The 14189-nt window shown below is 53.4% G+C and overlaps 1 protein-coding gene across 1 annotated transcript; it reads right to left on the reverse strand.

Annotated features, from left to right (window-relative positions):
* Positions 1-2370: 2370 nt before the first annotated feature.
* CAOG_08703 (hypothetical protein) lies at positions 2371-14125 on the reverse strand (the record flags this gene model as incomplete). Its single annotated transcript, XM_011272021.1, has 15 exons — positions 2371-2640; positions 2716-3284; positions 3355-3414; positions 3503-4463; positions 4527-4606; positions 4763-4990; positions 5053-5128; positions 5210-5254; positions 5317-5469; positions 6428-7973; positions 8163-12965; positions 13133-13210; positions 13323-13487; positions 13584-13702; positions 13790-14125. 15 exons carry the CDS (start codon positions 14123-14125, stop codon positions 2371-2373), a joined length of 9489 nt encoding a protein of 3162 aa, XP_011270323.1.
* Between the last annotated feature and the right edge of the window lie 64 nt (positions 14126-14189).

Raw genomic sequence — 14189 nt, forward strand, 5'->3', positions numbered from 1 at the left:
TTTGTTTGTTCCGTTGGTTGTCTAAGCGCAGCTAGAACGACTGGTTTCCCCCAGGAACGCTTAACTTCCCTTGTTCGTTTGCTTCTACGCTGTTTTCCTGTTTGCGCATTCTCCATGCATCTTGCGTTCCTTGTCACGCAGTGTCACGATGCTCCCATAGTTCTTTAACGTTTTCATTTTATTCAAACATTTGCTTCTTCATCGTCCGCTGGCGACTTTACATCGATCCAATCTTCTCTGTCTTCAACTCCGAGCAGAAGCTTTTGTAGCTCCTGCTCTTTTGCAGCGCGTAGTTGTCTTTCGTCAGCGAGCTCCAGCTTTGCGGCTGCGTGCTCCAGCTCCTTCACTGCGATCTCCTGCTCCTTCATCGCGAGCTTCTGCCGTTCGTCAGCGAGCTCTTGATCTTTGGCAGCCAACTCGGAGTGCAATCGCTGATTTACAGTTGCAAGAGTGACGGGACTCTGAGGCACAATGCTTGCGGCGGCGGGAGCGGCATTCAGCGCCGACGTGGCGGGCGACGGCTCTTTCTTGGGTTGGACTCTGTTCAACAATAGTTTCAGCCAATGCATCTAACCGTTGTGTTGTGCATTTTTCTTCGTGCGAATACTCAGAGTCTTACCTCATGTGCTTACAGGTAGTGCCTTTATTGCCCGTTTGTGTCAGTGCATCGACTGCACCTCGGGACAAGAAGTTCCCGTCCAGGCTGTTGTCGGATGATTCATAGCATGAGTCTCGTGACCGTCCGAGCATTTTCCGCAATCAATTCTTACTCAAGCGTCTTCAGTGTCTTGTTCACTTTGAGCGCCTCGACAATCGATGGAACTGCGGCATCGCCTATTTCATTGTGCCACAGACTGTCCGTCCCGTCCCATCAGTGAGCCACTCTTGCTGTCTCTCTCCTGTAGTCACCCACGCGCGCTTTAGTGGCAGTGTCTTACAAGAGCTCAGTCAGCGTTGCGTTCACTTTGAGCGCCTCGGCAATCGCCTGAGCTCCGGCATCACCAATCTGACTCCAGCCCAGACTGTCCATCCTCCAGCAGTCAATACTCACAATTGCTTGTGCTGAATCATCCACTCTCATGCATCAGTCAAAGTGAGATGACTTACAAGAGCGTAGTCAGCGTTGTGTTCACTTTGAGTGCCTCAGCAATCGCTTGAGCGCCGGCATCGCCAATGTGATTACAGCCGAGACTGCCCATCCGCTCCACTCTTAGTGCCTTTTGTTGAATAGTCCCCCACTCCTGTATTGCCGTATGACCGAGATGCCTTACTTGAGAAAAGTCAGCCTGGTGTTCACTTTGAGTGTCTCAGCAATCGCGCGCGCTCCAACTTCGCCAATCTCATTGTGGAGCAGACTGTTCGTACCATCATCCATCGTTGAGCACTCTGAATGCTGTGCTGGATCACAAGCACAAACAACTTACCTGATCATGGTCACTGTCGTTTTCACTTTGAGTGCCTCAGCAATTGCCAGTGCTTCAGCGTCGCCGAGCTTTCTGCCAGACAGACTGTTCCTCCACTTCGTCAGTGCACTCCTTGCCACATGCATTGCAGTAAACTCAACTTCTTACATGACATAGTTGGGCTCATTTGTGACTTCGTCATACAGCTCGCGCTGTGTCTGATTCATATTCGCATACGTCAGCATCATTCGAAGTGTGGTAAATTAAAACAGCAAAAAACAAAGACTGCCGAACAACCTCAAAGCGACCCAATCCTGGTGTGTATTGGCTCGTTCTAGGTCCGTGCTCGGCGTTCATGGTCATGGTTGGTGAGCAACTTTAGTCGAAAAGTGGACGTGCATTGGTGTTTTGTGTCCCGGCGGACCAGCAACCAATCACATCTCAAAGCAAACAAAGCCAGTATAAGAAAGCATGATTGAAACTTCGGTTAAGATCGTCCAAAAGCCAATGGAAGGAGATGAGTTTGCAGTCGGAGAGAAGAGCCAATCTAAAACTCGATGCAATCATCAGCAGCGGCGCAATCCCGCTCATCATTTTCCTCACATAACAAAGTTTGACCGCCAGGAGTGGTCTTGGTTCTCAAGCTGTACCATTGCAAGAGAAAGTCTGCCGAGATCCCATTTCCTCGATACCACACTGCATCCAAGACGTGATTGACGAGAATGGTGGCTGTTCTGAATACTAAAGTGGAGCTTGCTTGATTTGGTTGATTCTTTGCGTGACTCGAGTTGAATTTTTGTGCTTTTTGTGCACACAGTACAAATTGACAGTGTCAACAGCATTCCACATTCATGTTGTTTTACTGTTGAACAAGCATCTCTCTAATCACGCTTTTTCACGTTTTACGAGGGCGGCAGAAGTGTGGTGAGCGATAATGACATGCAATCTTGCAGTGCAAGGAGCGGTTTCAAGGAACTGTCATCTGGAAGCCTTGAGCGAATTGCTCCAGGTCGCCGCGGTGCATCACCCACGAAAGCGGCGGCGGATTTGCAATCGTCACTCGAGACGTCAACATGACTCCGACAAGAATCACAGTGCCTTCTTCCATGACATATTCCTTGGCGAGTTCCTTCCGAGCATTTGTTTCCAGCCTCTCAATCTCGTCTTGGGTGGTGAGACGAGACTTGTGATGCTTTACTTGCAGTCCAATGACTGCCGGACGCACTTTGCCGCTGGTCTGCAATCAACATTATGCCAACAACCGTGAGTAAGGACCGAAACCACAAAAGGGCGGTAGGGTTTGGCAACTTACCTTCTCGACGACTTGAGCATGCATGTAACAGTCAATAGCCGGCTCAATGTGAGTCGCGAGTGAACATTCAGCATTGTTGATCTTTGTCATGCACTTCATGTCTTTTCTCCAATCGCTCAGTGTCAATCGCAGTTGGAGATCCTCGCATCCCGCACCAAACTTGACGCCAGGTAGCAGCCGACTCAGTGGTACGTCCATGTGAGCCGGCAGCTGTGGTGCACCGGTCTGGTCTGATGCGTCAAGCTGTTTTGAAGCGTCAAGCTGCTTCGAAACACCAAGCGTTGAAGCGTCTGCCTGTTTTGAAGCACCAAGCTTCGTTGCAACGCCAAGCTTTGAACTGTCAAGCTGCTTCGAAGCGTCAGCATGATCCAGCAGTGCTTTGGCGACAAGTACAATCAATCGCAAGCTGAAAAGGATGCCCACAGTATGCTCCCACGCAACTGCAGTATGATAATAATACGAGAAGTGACGGTCCAGCCAGCGCTGAAGTCCATCGACAAGGCGGTAGGCCGAGCGCACAGTTTGTTCGAGCGAGTCACATGTCGGTGAGACCTCACCCGAACGCAGATCTGCAAACACTCAACGAGCGCGTCAACTTGTCGTTTCTCATGTCACAGAAGCAATTCCCCAAATTCTCACCAAGTTTTATCTTGTCGTGCAAATTGAACTGCAACGACCCTCTGCTGTCTTTCTCGCACGCTGTGGTTTGTCATCAACAAGACCGAAGGAGTCAACACAACAATCAGTCAAATCCAGCATCTTGAAGTGTGACAACCAGCCAACTGACCGACGAAGGCACATCCTGTGTTAATCCAAGAGCGAGTTCGGGCATCCAGACTTGAAGGATTGATCGAGAACGCGTCGAACGCACAGAAGTGCACGAGTTCGATAAACTTGCGGGCATTCAGACAGAGTGTAGCCGCCGCGCCACTTGCCATCACACCAAGAACCTTCTCAATGTGGCATGGTATGCCACCGGAAGGATGCAACTGGCCCTCGAGGTTTGCATCCACGCGCTGGGATTCAGGCACCTCCTCCTCATCCACGTTGTATTTGCTTGAAGCAGAGGTTTGAGAGTGGAGCGACTCAATCAGGCCAGTGGTGAGGTCATCGGACAAAGTGCCAGCGTAAAGCACAAAGAGTCGCGCTGCGGGGCGCTTAACGGCAGCCTTGAGTGACGCGAGAGTCTTGTCCAGCAGCCGACGTTGACGTTGAGCGTTGTGCCAGCTCGAACAGCCAAGCAACTGTTGAATTCCGTCAACAGCGATGGCAAGCCACGGCAGTTGATCATGACTCGTGGGCTGCTGACTGTCGTTACGAGCCGAGTACTCAAACTCTTGGATGAACTGGAGCGTAGCAGCGACCTGGAAGCTGCCAGTTTGTTCAAAGTTGTCCTGAAAAAACCTCGGGGGAATTTCAAAGTAGGCAGCCAGCAGGCGAGTCGACAGAGCGTGCTCCGGATTGGCTTGCTTGAGAACTGTCCAGTCGTTTGCAGAGTCGAAACCGGAAGGACCGTCGAAAGAGACGGATAAGCACAACGGATCGTTTTCTCTGTAACGATGAGCTTCCGGGGCAATTTGATGCACAAACGCGTCGCACAGACCCGAGTTCCCAGTACCAGGGATTGTGGCAGCAAGAAACGACCGATGCTCAAGTGGATCGGTGTCGTTTGCGAGTGTCTTCATCATACGTTTCTTCAGCAGCGCCTCGATGGAGGAGGAGGTTTCCGTCAGTCGTGTGTAGCTGTCCTGCAGAGCAACAACATTAGACAAACGTCACAATTCGGTCATCTAGCTTGACTAGAAACGTACGTTTTTTGGTTGCTTTCGCTCCGGTGTGATCAGGCCACGGAGCGAATCGCGGATCATGGCTGGCGTGCTTTTCAGCTCTCCTGTTGTTCCAGCATGCGTTCATGAGCGCACACACACTCACTCACACTCACACACTCTCACACACTCGCCCACTCACTCACTCACTCACTCACTCACTCACTCACTCACGCCTTGACTCACTCACTCACTCACTCAGACTCATACACGGCTCTCACCTTGCTCTTTGAGCCACTGGTCGGCCCAGCCAATCAACCGAAGTGCTTCCCGTTGTCCTTGAAAATCCTTCAACAGAGAGACGAGCGACGGCCACAACACCAGCGCTGTGGTGTCTTTGAACTCGCCAAGCACTTTGCTGAGTGCCTGGACTTCTTTGCTGGCAGCTTTCTGACTCGATAATTCCTTGAGCAGAAGCCTACAGAGGCTGGGAATCTTCCACTCGTGGTCTGTCGCAGTCATTCGAGTTGAGTCGAAACAGCTTGCACCAATCTCGTCAAACGACGCTTACTGAATGGCGCTTGAAGAAGCGGGTGTTTCAATTCACGGTACTGCTGTTGCTCCTCAGCTGTGAGGTGAGCAGGGACCTGTGGACAAAACATGCACTTGTCAGTCTGAGGTGCATACCACCAATCCATCTCAGAAACCACGCGTCTTTGAACACTGACTTGCACGGGTGCAGCCTGGCTGCTGTGGCTCGCTTGACCAGCACCCTGCTTGAACACCCATCGTCAGCTTCAACCTTCACAACAGAAACTGTACATCTTCCACTCACAGAGCTGGCATTGGAGGTGTCCATCGGGGTTGAGGCAATTTTCGTGGCCTTCGCTTCGGCTTGCGACAAGACCGGCACGGGATCCTGAGCACTTGGCATGGAATTCCACTGCCGGGAATCGCTGTTGGTTGCGTTGTCAACATCTTGCTCAGTCTGTTGAACAACAATTGGTAGAGTTAGAACTTGCGGTACACAGGCATCGTCACTCGTTCGCGAAGCATAACAAGACTGCAGTGAAAACTCATATGTGCATAGCCACAAAGCCGCGCAGGCGCAACAGGCATAGTCGGATGATGATGAAAAGGGAAAACAGCCAAAACACAAAAGAAAGAGGCGGGAACTGCCGAGACGCCAAGACAATCTAAATGAAGCAAGCACACCCAACAACCCGTGCCACCGTACTGCGAGCCTGGATTTTTTATTCGTTGCGTTCACCCGAGTATCCAAGGAAGACGAGGTGCGTGTCACCGTCTTTGACTGTGCGGCCGCTGAAGGTTGACTCGCTTGTAATTTGGACTTTCGCGTCATCGCAAACAAAACGACAATAGACTGAACCGAGACTGGACGCATTTGGAAGCTGACATAATTCCTTCTCCTGTAGTGCGGCTCGGTGCAACCACGCGCTTCTCCGTGTTCGGTACGGCAGCTCGTCTTGAACCCGTGGCGACTAACGACGAAGGCGCCCAAACGCATGCGTGGGCTTTTGCTTGTGACTGCCACTGCTGGTGTTGCACCTTCAGGCAGAATCAAAGCTTTGTTCTTTGACAAACACAAATCGCGTTCACACACACGCGCACACACACACACACACACACACACACACACACACACACACACACACACACACACACACACACACACACACACACGCCGATTCAAACTAGATGGTTTGCTCGCGACAATGCCTCGTGTAAATCGCAGTAGCGCGGCTGGTAATACTCGGGTTGGCATCGTTGGTCAACGCAACCAACACCTGCTCCACAGAGGGAATCCAAATCTACCATCCGCCCCAAAGTTAAAAAAAAAACCAAACAATCAAACAATCAACACACTCAATTTTCATGAGTGAGCCAAGTAAACCGATGCCAGCACACCTCGAACTCGAACATACCTGCCGACCGAGCAGCGGGTCTTGAAGAGTAAAGATGGACTTCAACACGGCGGTACAGCCGTAAAGGCCGAGGGCCAATTCTTTTGAAGCCAGACCGAGAAACCTCGATCCTCCTTCCAACTGCTCCAGCTCCTCGGTGGACAGGAAGGTGTTGGTGGCCAGCGCTTCAAACAGATTAAGCAGAATCGAGATCAGCTCACGCGATGGAGGAACAGGCGAGCCGGCCCGGAACAGGCCTTCGGCGACGAACGTAACAATAGCATTTCGAGCCATGTTGTTGCGAGCCGCACAAAACTCGACCAGTCGCTTCCAGAACAGCCGAGCCACGGCAGGATATTGGAGGTGGAGCAAGCCCAGCAGGTTGCTCGCAACGACTGGTTGCGGTTGGAGACCAAACCGCTGATTTGTGGTCGGAGGCACCCAGCCGCCGTCCAGCAATGTCACAAGGGTCGACATGACGCCCGTCGTTGGCACGGACCGGTCTTCGACCATGTCTTGCAGCAACTGCGCTGTAGCCGTGTGAAAGAGAGCAGTGGATTCTGTTGCACTCAGCGCATTGACGCTTCCCACAACAGCGGCCACGGCCTTTCCCGCAGAAAGGGACAAGCTTGGATAGACGTGTGAAATTTTCAGCAGACGTGCAGCAAGACGGTTGGCTGTCGGCAGCCCCTGCGCCAGGATAAGCAATGACACGACGACCGCAGATAGTTTGTTGACCGTGCCATCCAAGAGCGTTGTGAAAACGGTTGCCCCTAGCCATGCGAAATCAGCAACTACCATTGCTGGTGAATCGGACAACCAATCAACCGTGCGGGGCTGAGCAAGCCAGGCGTGAACACGGGATAGCACCGCGGAAGCAATCAAAGCCGCGCTTGGCGTAAGAGTCGCCAGCGCAATCTTCGGGCCTCCCGTCATTGCTGCAGAGTGCGCTGTGAGGTCGGCCTCCACATTGCATGTAGGGAACTGTGCAAACAGCAAAAGTGCCTTCACAGCGTCAAAGCAGCACGCTCGCGGCGGGCCAAACTTGACGTGGCTCAGCTCGATGTACGACATCAAAGATGCAACCAGGGGCTCAGCCAGTGAGGGTTGTCGACCGACCGCCACTGCTACTGGAGCAAGCGTCAACACGCCGCACAGGACTCGATGCCAAGCGTCCGTTTGCGCCCAATTCTCCTCGGTGGGCGCAGGAACTTTGCTGAAAAGCTCGCCAATGAACGTTTCAAACAGCGACAGGTCGGCATCGGCCAACGCGTCAAAACCGTACCTGCACGGCGAACCCCGAAGGTGACAAGCGACCAGCGTGACGTACCGACTGAGAAGGGGCAATGCCTTTTGCACTCGTGTGTCGTCACCATTAACTCTGGCTGCCGATGTGGTCGACAAATCCTCCTCGATGTAGTCATTGCATTGCAAAAGCACGCGTTCGACCACCCCGAGTACTTTGGTGGAAGTGAATGGCAGTGCCTCGCCCGTATTGACAAATTGCACAGCAAGCAGAGTCGTGCACTCAGCTTCAAGCATTTGGCTGTCGAGTTTCTTGCCAAGTCTGCAACGATTGCGAGTCAACACCAAAACACCCACACACCAGAAAAAGAAAACAGAGCAACAACACACAAAAACACAACAGTAATGCTCGTGTCAGTCAAAACGGCGCTTCAACTTGCCGATCCGATCGCCACAACGAGAGAGATGGACATGATCCCCCGCGCCCCCAACCCCAAGCAGAATCACTCACCTCGCGAGAATAGGCTGCCAGCCGGTTTCATCAAGTCGGGAGACAAAGAATTGGCTCGAAGTGTACTGGTCCAGAATCTTGTTCAGCATAGCCTTGAACCCAAGCGTCAGGCGAGTTTGTAGCAGACTGTCAACAACGTGTTCGAGGATCACTGTCAATGCGGTGCGGGCCGGAATGCACGTCACAGACGGTTGAGAATTGTAGCCCCGGGCTTGCTGAAACACTAAACGCAGCAACACGGCCACGATTGTTGAAATGATGCTGAAACGAAGCTTGGCCTGCTCTTGGTTGGTGACGGTGCAAAACTCCACCGACAGGAGCCGGACTGCACGCGTGGTCAGCAGATTGAGCAGTCGGTGAGCTGCGGCCGCCCGTTGGCGCAACGCAGTAATGTGCTCGGCAGACATGGGATTGGCACTGTTGTTGTTGTTGTTGTTGTTGCCAAAGACAGACGCCTCAATGGTCACGGGTTTGGGGTCGGCATTGGCGTCGTTGACAAACACATTGGAAGTCACGTGCAATTCGTGGAAGCACCACAGGTCGAGAACACGAAGCGCGATAATGGCCATCTCGTGTTGGGCCTGTGGCGCGTCTGGATCAATAGTTTGGGCGAGCACACGGAGCACCACATTTTCAAAGTATCTGACTCGCAGGGCTCGAGGCAAGCAGACCAGAGACATGCGCTTAAACTCGCTGGCCAGCTCGAGTGTCTTGGGGTTGTCCGTGGTAAATTCTTTCCACTGGCCCACGTGAAAGCGCTCCTTGCCAATATTTTCCGGGCTGTGGGAAAGGAGTACGAGCAAACCACGCGGAAGTTCACTCTTCAGATCGAGTGCCTCGAGCATGCTCCACAGCTGGGCCACCCCCGGTGCAGGGTCGGACGGCGAGCGCTTGGCAAGGAGGCGCAGGGCAGTCTCGAGCACGGCAAATCTGACATCACGGTGCAGCTGTTCGCGCCCAAACTCGCGCACGAGGAACCTGGCATTCCAGTCTGTAGCAAACCGGGCGAATAGACGAATCAGCTGCTTGTGGACTGTCACTTTGAGAAGCTGCCGGCGGCGACCCATCAGCAACAACTGGAGCAAGCCCCGGACTTTCGCGGACGGAAGCAGCGGTACAATCCGAAGAATGGCTGGGAAGACAACACGCGCTTCGTCCGAAGCCAGGAAGCGAGGCGACAGGAAGAACTCGAGAGCAGCAAACCGTTCGTCCGTGTGACTAAGGCCATGCAGCAATTTGTGCACGATAGCAATCGCGAGACGAGGGTAAGTAAAGGCCGCTGCGCTGGTAGCAGTGACACTGGATGCGTCTTGGGCTTCCAGAGTCGTATCCCTGCTTTCGGGCCCCAGAGGCGCGGCGTGCTCGTTCAGGAATTCAGTCACGTCAGCATACGACGTACTCGGCAGAATCGTATAACGAATCGCCGCACGAACACGAATGGATGCTGGCAATGCCTCGTCGAGTACGACCTGACGGTACTGCATTCCAAGCGTTTGACTTTGGGCAACTGTCAACCGGTGCAGTCCATACGCTGCCGTCAAGCGGAAGACGCCAGTTTGATCGGGCTGGTCGTCGTCGTCGTCGTCGTTGTCGTCGTCGTTGTCGTCGTCGTCGTCGTCGTCGTTGTCGTCGTTGTCATCCTCGTCATCGTTGTCGTCTTCATCGTCTTCGGTTTCGTAGTCGTCGTCGTCATCATCAGCATCCTTGCCATCGCTTTTGCCGACCTTGCTCGACTTGCGGTTGCCCACATTCGTCCCTGCCGCTGCCGCTGCCGCAGACCACGCCGTCTCGTACTCTTGCTGCTCCTCCACAGAAGCGTGTGAAATACGTTGAGACTGTACAAAGCGGCGAAGGCAAGTACGGCGATAGCGCTGGCTGGTAATCCGTTGCATGTAGCGGTTGAACTCGACGGGCGAGTTGGAAGGAGGCGGGGAGGGAAGCGCTGGGAAGAGTCGGCGAATTTCCGTTTCGACAAAGAAGGGACCACAAAACACTTGCGGCTTGGCAATGAATGGCGTCAGCAAATCTTGGCGGTAGCGCAGCAAGAAGCGAGAGACTAGGTTGAGGTAAATTGCGGATGGAGACTGGCTCAAGAGGCGCAGGACAAGCTCCTCCTTGCGGCGGTACCGTTCGGCGCGATCTCGGCTCAGGATGGCCTCGCGGAAGGCAATCTTGGCCCAAATTTTGGACGTGGAAATCGCATCGGATTGGAGCAAATAGTCGACTGCTTTGTTGAGCACGTCCACATCGTACCAAGCAAGCTTGATGCCAGCGGGCCTGCGTTGATCCCTGACTCGCTGCCGAAAACGAGCATTGTAAGCCGGGACATGCTTTGACTTGGTGTTGTCCGTCCGGTACTTGTTGAGAAGGTGGAGAAACACGGATTCGAAAATATCACGGCCTTCCGCGTTGCCATCGACGACTGAAAACAGCCCAAAATGCTCTGCGTTCGGGCGAGAGATGGCCTGTAAACGGGTGAGCAGCGCGTTCACGGCGGTGACAAGCGATGGCACAGATGGCCACACGGCGCCTGCATAGTCAAGTAGCTTGCGCGTGCGCTTGGCAGAGCGCAAGATGATCTCGAGCGACTGGTCGGGAAGAACATGCTTGTAAGCATTCAGAAGGGCAGTCACGGCGGCATTGAGAGCCACACCCTCTTGACTGGCCGTTAACGCCGGCAAAGCAAGAGTGTACTTGACGCGTCGAGAGTAGCGGGATCCGGGTGGTTTCAACGAAAGAATAAACTCTTTCGCCGCGGTCGCGGATGCGCCCTTCCGGCTGCAGTGAACGAGCCACTGGATTTCAGCAGCCGCGCTGAGCACTGCTTGAGGATTGGCCGCGATCGAGCCGGACTGAGACTGTGAGTTCCGGCCAACGGCAGCTGCGCGAAGAACGTTGAGAGATTCTTCGGCCATACTGGCACTGGTGGTGCTGAACAGCTCGACGACCTTGCTGTCTGGCGCGGGGTCGGCGAGAGTGACCTTGAGCAGGTCGATGGTGGCTTTCACGAGCTCTGCATGCCATGAGGTGACCAGGAGCTGGGACAGGCCGTCAGAGTTGGGAGGGTTGAACAGGAGCTTTAAGATTTCGCCGCGACTTGCCGCCGGTTCGTTTTTAATCATGGGCAACAGCGAGTTGATCATGCGAAGCGATGCATCGGGGTCGCTCAGATTGGATACGGCCGTAATATACCGCGTCATGGCTGTCAAGCGAGCAGCGGCATCGGGGGCATTGGCCTCCTTGAGCATGAGGTTGCGTACTGCTGGCTGCGACACATCGCTGAAAGTTCGAAGCGTTTCCAGCTGGGTGGACGACAAACCGACGTGCAAATCCGTCTGCGAAAGGAGCGGCCCCGTAATGGAAGCTCGGGCCTTGACGGGCAGCAGCATGAGGAGTGTACGGAAGGACGCCGCTTGACGGACAAACAGCTCGAGCCATGAAGTCAAGTCTGTGTGGCGAGCGACAAAGTCCTCCACCACGCGATCGTCTCCAGCAAGCAGCTCCAAAAAGATGCGCTCAAACTCGAAGGCGTGCAGGAGAGGAATGCGAGCAAAGAGAGGGAGGAACAGCTGCTGGACACGCCGTGCCAGCACGCGAGCACGGGCAACGTCGCTGACAGCCACCTTGACGTGCGCTTCGAGAAGTTTTGTAACGGGAAGCATAACCGACGTGAGCAGCTGGACAAGAGTGCGGCTGACGTTTTGCATTTCGTTTTGGCGTGTGGAATCGCCCTTGATTGCAACAAAATCAACCAAATACTTTGGGTTGAGGAACGGGGCAATCGAGTCGAGGATGATGGACACCAAATCAAACGAGAGGGCGTGGAGGGAGCCCGAGAAGATAGCGGTGCGAGCTTGCAGCTGCTGGAAAAGCTCGTTGCTGTATGAAACATCTGCAATCAAATCCAGCGGGTTTGGAAGGACGAAAATGGACGGCCACCAGGAAGTGATGACCGTTTTCGCGACGTCAACCAAAGGAGCGACGTCAGTCACGGAAAAGAGGGATGCAGATGAGTGAGCTGGGTCTTTGGAAATCGGGCAAGTGCCTCCAGGAGTGCGAGTAACCTTGATGGAAATCGATTCCTGCACATTCATCAGCGCAGTACGGAAGAGCTCGGAGATAATGTACTGAAACGCCTGAGTGTACTCGAACAAGACGAGGTCATCTTGACGGGAATCGTGTTGGCTTGATACCAGCTGAGGCAAAAGCTCGCGGCTCGGCGCAATCCGCTGGATCATGCGTTGGAAGGTTGAGACCAATTCTGGGAGTTCGAGCGCAGGGGTGTAAGTGATGAACGAGCTGAAAAACGGGCCGAGTGTGGAAAAGCTTCCCTTGACCATTCGGGGTGTGATGGCCTCGGTGACGGTCTGAAGAAGGCGTGCAACGTTGGCGGCTCCCAGAGCTTTCAACAGTCCACGCGTCATGTGCATCGAAAAGACCAGCTTGCTTTCGCTTGTGCACATGATGGTGTCGAAGAGGAACTGCACCGTTCGCTCGCGAGTCTCCTTGCGCCGGACAAACCACTCGATCGAGACTTCGCGAGGCCAGTGTTTGTAAGAAACAGCTGCATCGCCATCGCCGAGTCGCGACCATGTCGGAAAATCCAGAACAAGTTGCAGCAGATCGGGTATGGCTGCCGGGGACGCAGTCAGCAGCCGAAAGTCGACCAGGCGGTTTGCCTCTTGTCGTTCGAAGAAATATCGGGCTTGAGCAATGTTCGACCACATGCTTGCGTGCTTGAAAATGTCCGCCTCTCTCGTAAACTGTTCGCGGAGAAGCGAGCCCAGAACTCGGGGAGGGAACCTTTGATTGCAGCAAAAAAAAAAAAAAAAAAAAAAAAAAAAAAAAAAAAAAAAAAAAAAAAAAAAAGAGGAGGACAAACAAAACAATACAGTCAAGTGGTTGAGTTGCAGTCAATAGACGCATGTGGCTGTACAAGATCTTGCAGGCGACACACTCATCAACCGTACCGGTGAAGATAGACTTTGTTCAAGTGAGGGTTGCACTTGATCAGCTCGTGCGCCAGGATCCTCTTGACCACCTCATGGCTAAGTGTTTCAAAAAGAGAGATACAAAGTCAAGTGAGAGCCAAAAGTTTTGTTGTTGTTCGTCGACCAGCTCAAACAATGCAACGGGAGATGGAGAGATGGTGATGTGTACCTGCATCCGTGCAGAACTGCGGCAGCCACGTTCGGGTGTCGTTTCAACACGCTGTCAATGACAGCGTCCAGCACAGACACGCGACGAAACTCAATGCAGTGGTGCAGAAGCTGTGTCGAAGCCCGACTTGAGGAAGTCTTGATAGTTTCGATGAGCTCAGCGTCCCTATGTGAAAGGCGAGGTGCAAGTGCGATTGATCGAAAATGTAGTGAGGGTTTTGATCGAAAAGGGACGAGGGGAGCAACGCGAGGGCGCGCTTACGAAATGGGGGAGCGAACAATCTCGCGAGAGCACAGCTTGATCATCATCTGGGACGACGACCTCAGATACGCCTTCAGCGGCTCGTAGATGCCCGCAGCACTCGCCAGATGATAGGCAAACTATGGGAAGGGGAGAGAAGAAGAAGGGTCGGTTTTGAATGACTTTCGCCATTCGCATTCAATTTTTGAGATCAAAGGCACACTGACCTGGTGAGCGGTAAAGTGAGCCGACGCGCTTGTCGACTGCGGGGGAAACAGCTCGACGCTGCCGTGGGCTTCATCGGGAGCGTCCTCATCCATGTCGCTGTCGTCGCCGTCCGCATCCGCGTGCGTGATGGTTTCAAAGCCATCAGCATCATCCGCATCAACATCGCTCTCAGCAGCAGCAGCAGCAGCAGACCCAGCACGATCGCCGGTCGATGCAGGCTTTTGCTGCGCCTTCTTGGCCTTGTTGTTGTTGTTGTTGTTGTTGCTTTTCTTGTTGCGCAGTGACGACAACAGCTGCTCGGCCTCCGAGTTGATGGACGGCACGACCATCGTCATCGGATCGTGCTGAGAAAATGAAAACATCAAATTCAAAAAAAAAAAAATAGTAAGCAAAAAAAAA

The sequence above is a fragment of the Capsaspora owczarzaki genome, assembly GCF_000151315.2.
Source record: "Capsaspora owczarzaki ATCC 30864 unplaced genomic scaffold supercont2.5, whole genome shotgun sequence".
NCBI classification, from domain to species: domain Eukaryota; class Filasterea; order Ministeriida; family Capsasporidae; genus Capsaspora; species Capsaspora owczarzaki.